Source organism: Oxyura jamaicensis, chromosome 7 (assembly GCF_011077185.1).
Source record: "Oxyura jamaicensis isolate SHBP4307 breed ruddy duck chromosome 7, BPBGC_Ojam_1.0, whole genome shotgun sequence".
In the NCBI taxonomy this organism is placed as follows: domain Eukaryota; kingdom Metazoa; phylum Chordata; class Aves; order Anseriformes; family Anatidae; genus Oxyura; species Oxyura jamaicensis.
The window spans coordinates 11,895,232-11,910,560 of record NC_048899.1 but is presented as its reverse complement, the minus strand read 5'-3'; the positions used below and the strand labels follow the sequence as shown (position 1 = coordinate 11,910,560).

At 43.0% G+C, this 15,329-nt stretch overlaps 1 protein-coding gene and 1 long non-coding RNA gene across 4 annotated transcripts in view; one reads left to right on the top strand and one right to left on the bottom strand.

Moving 5' to 3' along the window:
* AGPS (alkylglycerone phosphate synthase) overlaps positions 1 to 12,858 on the bottom strand; it is a 55,237-nt gene extending 42,379 nt beyond the window's left edge. The window contains exons 1-2 of one of the 2 annotated variants that reach the window (XM_035331304.1): positions 12,570 to 12,858; positions 2,132 to 2,221 (exon numbers count right to left, since the gene is read on the bottom strand). In XM_035331304.1, coding sequence (XP_035187195.1) covers positions 2,132 to 2,221; positions 12,570 to 12,742 — 263 coding nt within the window. In that variant the 5' untranslated portion in view covers positions 12,743 to 12,858. The remainder of the gene's footprint in view (positions 1 to 2,131; positions 2,222 to 12,569) is intronic. The other variant, XM_035331303.1, reaches the window with a different exon arrangement.
* On the top strand, positions 12,822 to 14,936 carry LOC118169744. 2 transcript variants are annotated; one of them, XR_004752252.1, is made up of 2 exons: positions 12,822 to 12,897; positions 13,450 to 14,936. It is a non-coding gene; the product is annotated as an uncharacterized LOC118169744 (long non-coding RNA). The 2 variants fall into 2 exon arrangements; XR_004752251.1 differs by lacking the exon at positions 12,822 to 12,897 and adding an exon at positions 13,136 to 13,347.
* The last annotated feature ends 393 nt before the right edge of the window (positions 14,937 to 15,329 follow it).

The window sequence follows — 15,329 nt, the reverse complement described above, 5'->3', positions numbered from 1 at the left end:
ATTCCTGTTTCACTAACCCCTCGAGTTCTATGACTGTGTGAAAAGAGAGTGAAAAATGGGGATGCAACTCCTCTGGATTTCCACAGGGGCTCTACCTCAATTGCTACTAAAGAAAATACATTGCTGCAGTACTCAAGGAAAGGTTCTTCTTCAGGCTGAAGGATCTGGGCTTATTGATCAATGTCCAAGAGAGACTCAGGAGTGCAACTTGCCACACACTGGCCCTGGGTCCAGTTTACATAATTCCTGCATCAGTGATCTGGAATGAAAAGTAGACTCTCCAAGCAGTTGAATGATACCAAGGTCTTTCAGGTAGACATAGCACACTGATAGTATTTTTAAGGTCCCAAGCTCCTTCCTAACTGAGCAGACAAATGAAGAAAAATGAGCTGTGACGTAACCACAAGAACAAACAAACAAAGTAGTGTTACATGCATATTTTGCTGAACTAGACTAGTAGTCAGTACAGGGGAAAAAATAAAAATAAAAAAAAAATCAAGGCATCTTCACTTATGCATCATAAAGGCAGGTATGAGAAACAAGACAGATGACTTTTTTTACACTGATCTGCAGAACCCTGGTGCATCCTCATCTTGACTGCTGTGCACACTTCTGGCTCTGCGTTTCCAAAAATATGTAAAAGAGCTGGAGAGGGGTCATAGAACAGCCACTGTAACGACCAAAGGGCCTTACGAGCACAGACTAGAAAGGGCCCAGGACTCTTCACAGCCTGGAAGGAAGGTGGAGGAGGGGATACAACTGAGTCTTGTGCAAACAACAAGAGTGGATGCTAAAAGCAATCTCCAACATAATCTTTGCAGATGCTACTGGATTACAAGTGCAACTGATCACAAGAAGCCAGGCTCCCATTCTTTCTTTAAACAGCCCCACCTCTGTTTCCCCAGTGAGAGGGACTACTCCCTGAAAACTACACTGGTGGAGGCCAACAGGGCCTTTCTAATACTTTCTCATACAGTTAGAGAAAATGCAGGTGGGGGGAAAAACACCATTCTCCCCTTTTTTTGGAAGAGGGACTAGTACTCATCAGTTAAACAGCAGCCTCAGACTTCCTCATGTAAAAAAAAAAATAAAAGAAAATTAAGTCTAGCCCTACACCTTTGCCTCTTTCAAAGCACTCTTCATAAATTCTTCCTGTGCAGCATAACCTACCCCAGATAAACTAAAGACATCAGATGAAAGCATGACTGACAGAGAGACAAGGGTCAGAATCCTGGCAAAATGAGAGCTTGACATGATCTCCCTCAATAGTATACAGTGAACTCATGCCTTAGTTAAGGCTTTGCATTTTAACCTAGGCCTGAAAATTAAGAGATTCAGGATTAGTCTTCAACACCAGAGAGAGTTTTTGCAGCTTTGATTCAAACTAGCTAATGCTAGTTTACAGAAACTCAAAGAACAAGGAGGAGCTTTTCTGAAGGATAGTACCCTAGCCAACTTGTTGATCTTCCTTATTATCATCATCATTATTTTTACTCTTACTGCAAGCATATTTATTATTTTTTAAACTAAAAAGACTGCAAGACTCCTTTCCTTTCAGGCAAAAGGGAACAGTAAGATACCAAGTGACAGGCTTAAAATACACTGGAATAAACTAAAGAGATACTGAAGTAGAATTACTGTTTTTACTGACATGGATATTTCTCAGAAAAACAAGCTTGCTCTAAGGGCTAGTAGGCAATAGATCAAAAATGTATGCTGCCACCACAAAACATGCAGCTGTAGAGCAATTTTTGTTTTTAAAACTAGGAGGATAGAGTAGCGCCGTGCACAAAGGTTAAGAAACCTAAAATAAACTGACAGTTTAGTAAAGCAACTTTCTGATGTTCATGAGATTCTCAAATCTGGCATAGCCCCACAGAATGACTGCATATTTTCCCAAATCTTTAGGTGGTGGCGCAGATTCTCAGTCTGATTCCACTCCTCCAGAAGTTTCACTTGTGTGTGTAAAATTCAGTAAACCTGTTAAGTGCAGAACTAATGACCTATTCTATGAGATACAGGAAGCTTTCTGCTGCTTTCAGCTTAACTGAACACTGCAGCTTTTAACCTCTTTTCAAAAAAAAATATTACTAAATAAATACTTTAGTCCAGTGATATGCTTTCAGCTTACCTTTTTCCTGTGAATTCTGCTTGACCCTTCTTATTGAATATGAATTTTGAGTCATTATACCCCCATCCATTCCACTTCAGAAGTTCTTGCCTTAAAGAAGAAAACGATATATATAGAGTGTTAGCATACTGACAACGATCAGTGGTGACTATTTAAAAACAAACAAACAAACAAAAACAAACTTTGCAACTCAAAGAAACCTCTGCCTCAAGGCAGTTGTAACTCCAGCTTTACATGCAATAGTTTACATGTAATTGTTTGCTGATCAATTACCAAGGGCATTCATTAGAGGTAACACTAACGTGGGCTGCTGACATACTACCTGTACTGTAATTAGACTTGCCTTAATCAAAGCCCGTTTTCTTCAAACTGCCTGTACACATGGCCTTGAAGGAATCCAATGGAAGAAAACATGGGCACTTAGTACAGCTGTTAGAAACCCACATTTCAACAAGCCTTTGACAAGCTTAGCACTTCTTAAGCAAGCTTTACAGGGAACTTCAAGTACTTAGTAACTGATACATTTTTGTCAAACATGTTGCTCCTACACACTGAGGAATTGACTAAAATTGCAGCCAAATTAAACTGTTAGATGAAACAGTGTCTAGGACTGCAGTCTTTGTCAAGGCAAGATTTCTCCCTCTGGTGACTGAATGGAGTATTTCTATACACCCGATCTCTTTGGGTTATCAAATTACATGAAGTCAGAACAGACTTGATATTAATAAACCAAATTTGAGAAAAACTTAAGCAGCTTCCCCCTATTTTAGAAGAGTGGCTCCTTCAAGGCAGTGCCAAAACAAGCTGCTAAGCGTGATGTATGGAACAGGGCAAAGAAAGCAGCAACAAAGCTAGAGATATCCGACGGATCAAGACACAAAGGACCAGGCTCTAAAGGAACTGCCGACATGTGGTAAACCGAGTAAGCGCAGCTTTGAAACTATCACCAGTCCTGATGTCTGTAGGGATAGACACCTCTCTCCAGATTCAGGGGAGGCACTACCAAAGGCCTGAGCAGAGATCCACATAGGAGCTCTTTCTGCTAAGCTGGCTTCATTCCCTGTTCCTTGCCCTTCCTGCAGGCCTGCTTTCCTAGGTTGGTGTTAAAGCACCTGGTACTTTCATCAGCTTTTAAAATACCAAACGGAGGTTAAGAAGGCGAATTTTGTAAGTTTTCAGGATCAACTCTTCCTGAATGAAGTAAGTATACAATGGTTTGCTCTGAAAAACAACACAGCCCGTTAGTGGTGTGCTGAGAGTAATTACATAAAACTAACACAACAGCTAACATGTTTGCAGAACAGCTGGCTCTGAATATCTCAACTACCTCCTACCACAAGGTCGGGCATTCCCCGCTGGCATAATGGACAGCTTTGTATCTCATGACAGGTAAACACAACAGGACGTTCACTGCAAACATCTAATTTTCACATTCGGTGCTATACCAAGGAATTCCGAGGTTTCTGTTTGGAGGCAACAAGGGCTGTTTTGTACTGAGTCACCCGACATTTATTCCCTCCTTTGTTCCATCACACCAGGGAGCACTGCCAATCTGGGAACCGCTATCTGATTTACATATAGTGGTTCCTAGCACCTCACACCTACACTGCACTGAGTTAGAGGAAATACTGCACGTGGCTTCCTAAAGAAGCCTAGAGACGACCAGAATATAAAGGAAAGTGTCTGATTACTCAGCTCCGATTCATTAATGACAGGGCCTCTGGTAAGCAACATGGCCTCTCTCCAACACTTGTCATTATTCTTAAACTCAGTGCTGCTCAGCTTTGTATCCTACGCGAGCTGTCTCATTTAAAGATGACAGCTTTCCTGTTCAGGTACATTGACTTCAACAAAATGTCAAGCTCATTAACCCTACTTTTGTCTTTGACATATATGGACTATTTTAGCCAGAAAGGTTAGAAAGGGATCAGTTCTTCCTTGCCTTCTAACTTTGAAACGCTAATTTCAGCACAGAAATGGATGAAGTGCTCAACATAAAAATGTTAAAAGCAAGCTTTGGTTTACATTTTTGATATTATATATACACATTTACATATACACACACATAATATATGTGTAAAATAAGTAATGATATTGCCTGAAGGGAAAAACCTGAAAGAAAAAAAGTTACCATGGAAACAGTGACAATAGGAGCAAGTGTTGCAGAAACAGCTTGCTTAGGTTAACTGAATTTAAACATTTCGCTTTCATTACAATGCCCAGCATTAAAATACTGGTTTGACTTGATGTAATAAGAATTTATATACATTTACATTTTAACAGCAAAGCCTTTTCAACAAATAAAATATTTCTTCAATTTTCTGAAGAACTGGCTATTGAATAACCACAGAGACGCAAGGCAGGAGGCTGTGCAGACCCCAGCACACACAATAAATAAAATAAAGGCGTTTAAAAATCGCACAGAAGCCCACGAGGTGGCAGCCTTCCCCCAGCCGGGGCAGGCTGAGTCCTCCAGACCCAAGCATTTTAACTAAAACATCTGCCAGCGCTCTCCAAATCTCATGTTTTAGCGACGGGAGCTGTGACTGCTTGAAAATGTTTTCCTTTCCCTAGAAAACTGAAGCAGCAGCACAGGGCCTCCAGCAGGTACCAAAGCTGAGCATCCAAAAGTTTAACTCCCATGGAAATTACAAAATTGATGCAATTTTTCAATAGTTCCCAATTCATGCCACAATTACACACCAAATAACTACACGCATAATACATAGAACGGACAGTCAAAGAGTTTTTACTTTTAAAAGAAAGAAGTATCACCAACAGTTATTATAGCCTTTTATCTTCCAGGGTGGGTCTAAAACACGATGATAACATTAGAAGCAGACATTTTTTTCACTTATGAAGTTACAAGATTATGTTCTGTGAAATAGTGGAACCAAGTTAAAGTAATCAGTGAATTTTACTTCAAGCAGCAGCAGCAGGTGATCTAACGAAGGGTGCCAATGCCGAACTCCTTGCCTTGTTACACAGATACACTGCCCAAGCACACAAACCTCAACAGAACTCCCTCGGCCTTCTGCAAAAGAACTTGAAGATCTAGTGCATCATACAAACTGAAACAGACTACTTTGTTTAACAGACAATGATCATTTCTCTTATTTTCCTCAGTGCAGCCACCCTACGGCAGGATGGCAGACGATGCCATCCAACCGATCAATGCGGCTCGGGTGGAGCAGAGCCAAAACGCCCACAGCGACTTCCCCACAATACCCACCAGCGTTTTCAATTCAATCATTAGGTGACGCCTCGCCTCTAAGCACCACACACCTAAGACACACACCGCTCCTGGTGTGCTGCCGAAGAGCCGTCACGATCTTGGAAACGGGACTGAAGCAGCAGCTGGAAGGGCTCGCACGTGGGCTGGCGTGGGCTGCTTGCCTCACATTGCCCCGTGAGCACACACATCCTCCCAGCTGTGGAGCTCTTGCATGTGGTATTACGGTGCTGCATAAGGAGTCGCAAGGCAGGATGTTATCCAAACAGCAACTCAAAGCCTACCTCAGCTGGACTTTTGGCTACCAGCTCAAAACACCTACAGGAGTGGGTTCTGAATCTCCTGAGGTGACCGCACAAGGTTGCCCTCCCTCTGCTATGGGGCACAGGCCTGTGTGGGTCACACAGGCACACCTCTCAACTGCCACACCAGCAAGCCACTCCAGGGAGTTTCTGGAGACAGCAATAAATTAGGATTAGGTGCCTGGAAATTAGGAAAGGGAACGTAGCCCAAGGAACCCCTTCAAGAACTGCTTTGTGGAAGCATTATTTATCTGGAGAGGAATGACAGGCTGCAGGCAGGGAATATCTGCTGTGCTCATCGTACTTATACTTCTGCCCTCTCGCGGAGCCTTCCCCTGCAGCAAACCTGCAGTAACCGCTCTCAAGTCAAATAAGATGCCTGTTTTTATAAATTGAGACACACTGAGGTTCTTCACCCTGCACTCCTGATAAATCCCTGCACTTGCACATACAACTAGTACCGTTGCTATTCTGTTTGCTAAATATCTGGTACATCAGCGTGCACCTGGGTTCACATTTACAGTAGTTTAAATCTACCATAAGATGAAATGCAGACACAATTTTAGGCATAAAAGACTTGAAGGAACCAGGTTCTCCAGAGTAGTGTTGCGTGTTTTTTTTTGTTGTTTGTTTGTTCAAAACTGTTCTGACAAAAAAAAAAAAAAGTTAATTCTCCTTACCCATGATAAGTCAACTACTTCATTACTCCACATTTCACCATGTTTTAATTAGCAAAGCCCCAAGGAACAAGGAAATTGGTGTTTCTCCACTGTTCTCTTGTAGAAAGCTTATGACATTTAGTGAATTAAGTGAATTAAAGATTAAACACTATAATCAGTATGAAGAAAGTCAAGATATTATACTTATATTGTACTTTAATATGTTAAGCATGTTTTGCTAGAAAAAACATGCAAATAAAAGTGTAAAACTTAACCAATGAATACATGTACTTTGGTTTACTTGATATCAAAAGATCTAACAAGATAGTTATATTTATTTAAATTAATTCAATTCTGACATTTCTTACGTGCCATCTGCCCAAAGACATGACTACTTAGATAACAGATATAAGTTGCTGTTGCACATGAAGTGAAGTCACATTTGCCTTCAAATGATGACATCTTCTTTAATCAGGCTAGTGTTTCCGTGAGAGAATCAGATTACCTTATCTGCTCTTATACTTCAAGCAATAACCTTAACAAGCAATTACCTGCTTTGATGCAATCACAAAAGCCTTCTGTGAACTGCCACACCTTCCTCGATGCAACAGGCTTGTGCTCTTTGATTTACGACTCTGAAGGGACCAGCCCTTTCCTCTTTGCCTAAAATTTCCACTACCTTAAGCTGAGAAGCCAGCTATGCCAGGATTTAGCTTATGTCAAGTTTTGCTTAAAAAACAGTTTCCTAAAGAGTTAGTGCCATTACAAACACTTAACAAGTCACATATGGAATCTAACCTTTCAAACAAAATTTTGATGTTGCTTACTGAACTTAAGATAGTTACAGAAGAGAAGATAAGTCTAAGAAACACTCCCTCTACTCCCCAGACTTCCTTCAACCCCTGTTGCTCACCTTACACTTTGGTGTTATTGTCCTCCAGTCTCCAATCTAAACAAATCATGAATTTAGCTCAGAATAAAAACTGTTACACAAGAAGTCTTTAAAAGTTTTAAAGTACTCATAAGAGCATAGATGCGTATTCCTGTGAATACCAGGAATTCCTCTTTACCAACTGCAGTAAACTATCCTAAGGAATGCAGTAACCATGAAATCGCAAATTAAGCCCTTCCTTCAGGATAGGTTTCATAGAACAGCATTTACAGATGAACTAGAATAATGCACATTTACCTCACCAATTACAAACCAGCATTTGCACTAGACATTGTTTAAATATACATGACACAAAAAGCATACTGCAAAGAAAGGTCTCAGTATTGTCGGTGATATGATCCATCTTTGAAGTTACTGGTTAAATTCAAGAAGCATCTTTATACACCGATTCACGTTCTGCTTGGCATAGTCATCATTGTTATCAGCAAGAATTGCAAAAGTCTAGATAAAGACATGTTGATGTTAACAAATTACCTTGAGCAGCCTGGGTTTGAACTTGCTGAAGGGCAGATGGCTGGCTGTACATCCACCCCTTGGCTTATCCTAGATAACAGTGTGCCCATAACAACCATAAGAGAGCCACAAACCTCTCTTCATCCCACAGGAAAAAAACTTCCCCACAAAGAGATGGAAAAGTCAGGAAATCCTGCCCTGCTTTTTTTGCTCCAGGACAGAAAAACTTAAGCTTATGAACCAATGGATCAACCATTTATTACACTTCATCAATACTCCCCCTTAACAAGGGACAATTTTTTTTAAGTGTAAGTTAGTTACAATACAAACTATTACAGCTAGATTACCATCAGTGCATTGTCCACCTCTGAGGCACTCTTCCTTTCTAACATACCTAACAATTACCCCGGTACAACTGTGTCCTGAGGAACTGTAGTGCCTTACTCTTTGCAAAGTAGCACAAGCTGAACTCCTCATGTACTTAATCTTCAGAATAATTGCATATAAGTTTTTAGCTTAAATCTCACCAGGAAAATGGACTTACCAGTCACCAGAAGTCAACAGCATAACGTAAAGTTTTGAAAAAACACTTCTAAGGAAGAATTCTTTTCCAATTCAAGATTTTAGTAAGTTTTTTAGCAGGCCCATCAACTTTTTAAAGCTTAAACACACAGCAATTTATAACTGTGACCCCCACCTTCCACTGTATTGAATTAAAATACAAAATTCAAACCAGGAATGGTACCAAGAAGTAACATCTCTCCATTCTTGTTGTGCATACGGCTCTCCACTCACACAGCACACTTACGGTGCATCCTTCCTTCAAGAAAATGCTCCTCTAAGCATAATGTAGCTTATATTTTCCGATATTTTTTTTCTTTTGATAATAGTAATTTTATAAAATAAGAAGTACACTGCAATCTTTAAACACATCAACTTGCAAACATACTGGTTTGCCTTCACAGGCATTTTTATTTTGAAACAGGGACAATTAGGTGAACGCCCACAGAAACTCAGATACTCTCCTTCCTATCTTCACCGGTGATGAAAAATGGCCAGGTAATACCCTTACCAGCATGGTCTTCAGACTGTCAACAAGAAAGCAGTGTTTCTACAGGCCAGTGTCTAGTGACCACAGGATAAGTATTAGAACAGTTTTTTTAGTCATAGCAAGTCTTCTACTTTGCAGAAGAAATACAACACAAGGAAAGTGTTGTATACAGATCTGGTGTGTCTGTCAAAAGCTTTGACTATTTCAAACACTACAGGAAAGATGCAACAGGCCTAAGGAACACAGAGAATTTTGATTAAGGTACCCAGGCTGCAGCTTTGCTAGGAAAAATTAATCTAATAGCTCAAAAGAAGTAGAAAAGCTGAATCACCATAGAGAGATTTAACAGGAGACTGCAGGAAGAAAGCATCTGGGTTTGGATTGTCGTAATATTGCTGAAAGACACGCAGCATCACTGTACCATCTCTAGGTCAGTTACGCTTACCAGATTTTTCAGTTGAGTTTTTCAGTAACTTATGAAAACATTGTCTTCAGGATATTCCTAACACAGGATGTCACATTTGTTTCTGAAATCCTCACTATTCTTCCCTTGAGAGGTAGGAAAAATAGCTGCCAACTTCAGTATTGTTTCTCTCGAGTTGCAATTATGCAAAGATACACGCTTAAGCCCTATTAAACTGAATTGACTGAAAAAAAATATTTAAACTCGATATCCATATAAGATTCGGTACAGATTAACCTGTTTCAAGCCTAAAGGTAACTTACAACTTGGTGCAATAATTGCACACTTGGTTAAGTGTGAATATCCATACAGACCAAAAGTTTTCCTGAAGCACTTCACAAGTTTCAAGCTTCGTTTTAAGCAGTTTCAGGACCTTGTAACCTGCTTGAAGACCTAAAGACACTCACAACTCTGACAAAGTTAAAGTACTTAGGTGTCTTCCGTTATTTGAAAGAGCAGCTTCAGTGGGGTCTAGACACCTTTGAATTGAAATAAAGAAGCATTGCCAGAGCAGGTCAAGCATGGAACATGGCACAATCCTTTTTCAGCAAAATATAATTAACCAAAGAACCCGACCACCTCAGACTTGGTTTTACACTTCAAAGATCTATTGTATTTAACTGGCTCATCTTCTGCATGCTCCATTGCTCGGTACTCACAGCCTGAAATGCAAGTTCAGCTATTAACCTTTCAGGTCTAACACATTTTCTGTATACACTCAAACAAGTGCTCTAGCACTAAAGTTTCTTTATGCCTGATCACCACCTCAAAACCCCCGCAGGATCTCCAGACCTAGCCTCTTACACCCACCACATGACCTCAGAGGTCAGGCTGTCTCCCTGCCTGGTTCTCCAAGCTTTCATTTAAGAGGTGCTTTTTTGTTGTTGTTATCAGTTTTGCTTAGGGACTTACAGTCAGTGTATATTCAAACAAGGACTATTAATTATAGTTTTGCCAAATATTTCTGTTCACTCAAAGAGCTCTGGGAAAACTTTCATTGCATTCATCATAGCCCCTAGCCTTATACAAAGTGTCTTTGCACTACCCAAGGAAAACTACCACACAGGTGAAAGTGAGCTTAACTAAATGCTGAGAGCCCACTACTAAGCCTCTCACCAACTGAACAAAGTTAATAAGCTGACTTTTAAAAATTCCTTACATTTAGCAAGCTTCAGATATTTGTTATAGTCGGTCTGTAGCATTCTTCAATTCCATCCCAAGAATCTCTTTACCTTCTTATTCAAGCAAGGGCACCTTTGTTAGAATTTAATAATTTTAAAAGGTGAACAACTTCAGAAACCATGTTATTTTTCAATATAGTTTAACTTTTATCTTGAAATCTTACCCTATCCCTCCCGCATCCTCCCCAGACTCCCTTATCACCCTTCAATTTATAAGGCCTCACAGACCCTCCCAGCTGTCCATGGATATTCCAGACTTCCTAGACCTTCTCCATCTTCACCAAGTAATCTCAGCCACCAAGACAGCCACTCAGACCCGCCTATAACTGACAAGAATTCTTCTGCCCAGTACGTTCCCAATCTTCTGAATGGGTCAGCCAGCTCCAGATAAGCTGGAAGCCGCTGGAACAGGACTCAGGCATTCATCACTTACCACGTCTGAATCACTACAGGCAACAGAATCACCTCCACCCACCCATAACCTCCCATCACTCACTTCAAAACTTATTATCCTTAAACAAAAACTCTACCTAGATCCTCATACCCAAGCTAATATTTAAGTATCACAGACTTTTTAACACCTACCACCTGAAATACGTTTCACCTAGACCTCATATTCAGAGTGAACACCTAAAAATAAGAGGTACAGATCCTCTAAGATTCTATTTCCATACATACAAAAATGCTGGGCTCTAGGTACATCAAGACAGCTGCACCTATGATGGGGATCAAACTTTCTAGCAGCTCCCTTACACCCTCACGGCAAAGCATCCTGCAGTTGTATCACTTTGATCATAAATTCCTTGAAGCAACGTAACATTATTAATCTAGAACAAGTTGTATGGTGCAGAAATATCAGTTCTTCATGTTCCTACAGCAAATACCAGTATGGGAGGCCAACGTCATTAACTTGTAGAAGAAGTACAGGTGTAGGTTCACCATGCCTGTGTTTCCACAAAAGAAGCTATCCTTAGGGTCACATGCATCTTCACAAAAGCACATTTCTGCTGCTCTTCAAGGATGCAGGAACTGGCTGTAGAAATTACATGAGAATTCATTTAAAGTAAATCTTTGAGAACTAGCTAAACTGGTATTTTTCAGAAACAATGATTTCTTCCTAAGCTCAAACCAAGGAAAAACTCAACCTGGAATCCAATGATTTTGGAACAACCCATTTCTCTTAGTGAACAGCGCTGCTTGATGCATCTCCTATAAGAACATCAAATCCCCTCAGACGACGGGGATATCAAAGGCTTGCAAACTTTGTCATACGCATAAAGTCAAATGTTACATCCCAGTCCTCTCAAAGGCAGCAAGCTCGGCTTGGGCCATGCATGATCTGTTAGAATAATTCAGACCATCGTTTGATCTCAGAAAGCTTGCTTGAGAAAAGAAGTTCAGAGCAAACCATGGGGTTTTCCTCAAAGGAGCAACGCCTCTTACCCGCTGCTTGCCCTACCTGCCTCCTGACCGCCTCCATAGGCTACCAGAACAGACCAGTGCCTGTGCACAGCCTGATGGAGAGCAGTAGGTTGGCTACAACCCAGACCATAAGATGCTCCTGTGGGACTGCACGCTAACACATGCATAGAAACCCACAGCTGAAAATGGGGATAAAAATGAGACCATCCTACCTGAAAGGTGAGCCTCATGACAACAACTTACACGAACCTGTACCACCGTACCGTAACCGTGTCACTTAATTTACCAGAGAAATAATCCCCAGAGCTAGCGGAACAATTGACAGCTGGACAGCTGTGCCATTCACTGTGCCATTTGCCCTCCCTGGCTCTCACGTGAGCTGAGATGCTCAGCTCCTAGGTGCCACAAGGCTCGGAAAGAGCGGCCAACAACATGCTTACAGCTCAAACTTCGGGCAGGGCCAGCACACACCGGCAGCACACCGGTGAGGCGCGGGCTCCACGGGTGTCCCAGCTGGGCGCTGAGGGCCCCTTCGCTGCCCGCCTCCCGCAGAGCCCCCCCTGCCCCCGCACCCCTCGCTCCGACAGCCGCAGGCCGGGGCCGCCTTGCCCTGGCTCCCCCGGCCCCTGGGGCCGCCTCAGCGCCCGCCCCGGGTCCCGGCCCTCCTCCGCCGGCCCCGCTCCGCCCGCAGCGGGCAGCCCGCGGCTCCCCGCCCGCACCCACCGCTTCTTGGGGATGGAGCCGGCGGCCGGCCCGGCGGGGCCTCCCTGCGCCTTGCAGGGGCTGGGGGACAGCGCGGCCGGGCCCGAGCCCCGCAGGTGCCCGGAGATGATGCGCAGCCGCCGCCGGGCGGAGGACGGGGACCCGCCGCCGCTTCCCGCCGCCTCCGCCGCCATCGCGCTTCCGTGTTGTGCCGCCGAGCGCTGCCGGGTGAGGGGTCAGGCGGGCGGAAGGCGCCGAGCCCCGAGCCCCGAGCCCCGCCGAGCCGAGGGCCCGCGGCCGGCCCGCGGGGTCCCCGTGGAGGCTCCTGTCAGGCACCTCCGTCGCGGAGGTGTGTGCTCCTCACAGCGGGGATTGCCTCAGCTCGTTACGAAACGCTCGTTGGTGGCGTTAGCGTAGGTGGGGTGCTCAAGGAACTGGCTAGCGGGGTGGCAAATTGTCCGACAGGAGTTACAGGACCTGTCGCCGCTGCTGACAGCAGTGTCCCGGCGTGTGGAGGGAGGGCTGCCGGCCCTTCCCTTTCCCCTCAGCTTACAGGCGCTTTGCTGAAATAGGCAGAGAGCCTGCGCCTCAGTACGTGTATCTGCAGTGAACACACACAGCAGCGGAGTTAGGAACGTGCTGCTAACACTTCTACCACAGAGTTATACTTCAAAAAATTTACTGTTTACATTATTAGCTGGTATCAGCGCAAGTGAAATGTTTTGCCCCAAAATAATCATCACTAAGCTTTTTCACATAGGAAGATGATCATATTTTAAACTTAAAACTCAACATCCAGGTAACAGTGTTGAAGTTATTCAGATTTCTGTCATAAGCGCCATGTTGTCACAACAGTAACCAACTCTTCAAATGGTTATGCTCTTCTGTCTTTCCGTTCAAGGACTCTTCCCGTCTGAATGCACGGCCCCAGCTTTCGTTGACATCTACATGGTCTCTAGACAGAACACTGAAATGTTGAAGTTTTCTAACAGTACCTGTGGAACAAGCCAGGTTCGTATTCCAAGTACCAGCCAACTTCACACACTCAGGCTACCATGTTGTGTAGTTACCTTGGAGTGCCTCCTGTGTCCCAGTCAAGTGGTTCGGGCTGGTTTGCATCTATTCCGTTGAAGACTTGGGGCTTTTCAAGATGAACAGGTCCACCCATCACAGCCACCACACAAACCACACAGACCAACAAACCCTGGTGGGTGGGAACGTATCCCTTTCTGTAACCAGGACAGCCAGCACCGTGTACAGAACCGCCAGACAATCCTGATCACGAGCCTGTGTGAACAGATGGGATTCATCCTGTAATACCAGCACCATCAGAAGGTGGCAGTCTGCAGGGGCAATGACCATTACAGCCCTGCAGAGTTTAGCCTTTCCTGATTACTGACCGCTGGGCAATCTCTTCAGTTTGTCCAAGTCCACCATCAGCTTAATGATAAGCAAGAAATAGAATAACATCATACGGCGGGTCCTTTCATTATGTGTAGCATCCATGAGGTCATGGGAAGGGCCATCCTATACAGATTCCTAAACTATGAAGAGGCAGAAGTGGGATTTAAGGGAAGATATAGATGTGATACCAACTCCAGATAAGGTCTGATGCAATGAATCATGCACTGGTGTGCTTTGGTCAATTTTGAATTTCTACTTGGGAAAAGATGGAAACTGGGAAGATTTTAAAGGGGAAGAGAAAGAATGGCAAGGGGGTTTTGTTCGATTATTTGCTTGTTTCTTTCATCAGAGAAAGAAAAAAGACTGAACAAACTGAGTTTCTTAAAGAAGTCTCAAGAAGATATGTTATCAGTCTTCAAATATGTAAAAGACTGCTATGAAGTGAAAGGGACTGGTCAATCTGTCCATCAGGTCTCTGCTATGTTGGTGAGAAGCAGTGAGCTCAAACTGCCTGATACTACTTTAGTATTTGTATGTATTAGACTACTTTCCAATAGCAGTGAAAATGAAAAACTGTTGTAGCCTGCCTAAGAACAGAACGAAGTCACCTCCATTCGCTTTAAGAACAACAACACACCATCTACCAGAGGTGGTACCAGTAGAAGCAGATCCGCTCAGGGCAAGGCAGTGGGCCAGCGACCTACTCAGATAAATTCCAACTCCTTGAACTGAAATGTCTTACACAGTTGAGGCCTACTTTGTTATCACACACAACCTACTTTCATGATTAGCTTTTGCAGTTTGATGGCACCAGTCAGCTTTATGGAAATCTTGAAGTGGAACGCTAGTATCTGTGTGATTATTAATACTTTCATAATGATATTTTGCCTATCACTGCTGGTTGATTTGTTCATTCCTTCCTCGTGCACCCCTGTGCTTGTTCTGCCATGTATATGAAATAAAATCACATGAAAATTTGTAAAACTCTTACCTTTTCCTCTTTCAAATCCCTTTCAAGGACCTATTTCTCCCTTGATACTTCCGTGTGATACCTTTCCATTAGCTAAGTAACTAGCAGAAAGTTCTCTAGGGAGCAGCAACTAGCAGAAAGTTCTCTGGGGAGCAGTATGTAGTGCACAAACAGAGAGACTTTGGTTCAGTTCCCTACTTCACATGCAATATCGGTGTCTCTTTGAGGCATAGCTCCCCATAAAGAAACCAGGGGTAACAGTACCTCCCTGCAGAGATTGACCAGAAGATAAATACACTAAGGTCTGTGTGACAATATAGGCTCAACCACTGTAAGACCTTCTGACTGAAAGCTGTACATAAAAGCCAGGTATTATTACTACTTGTTTTGCTTTTATTCTCACCATG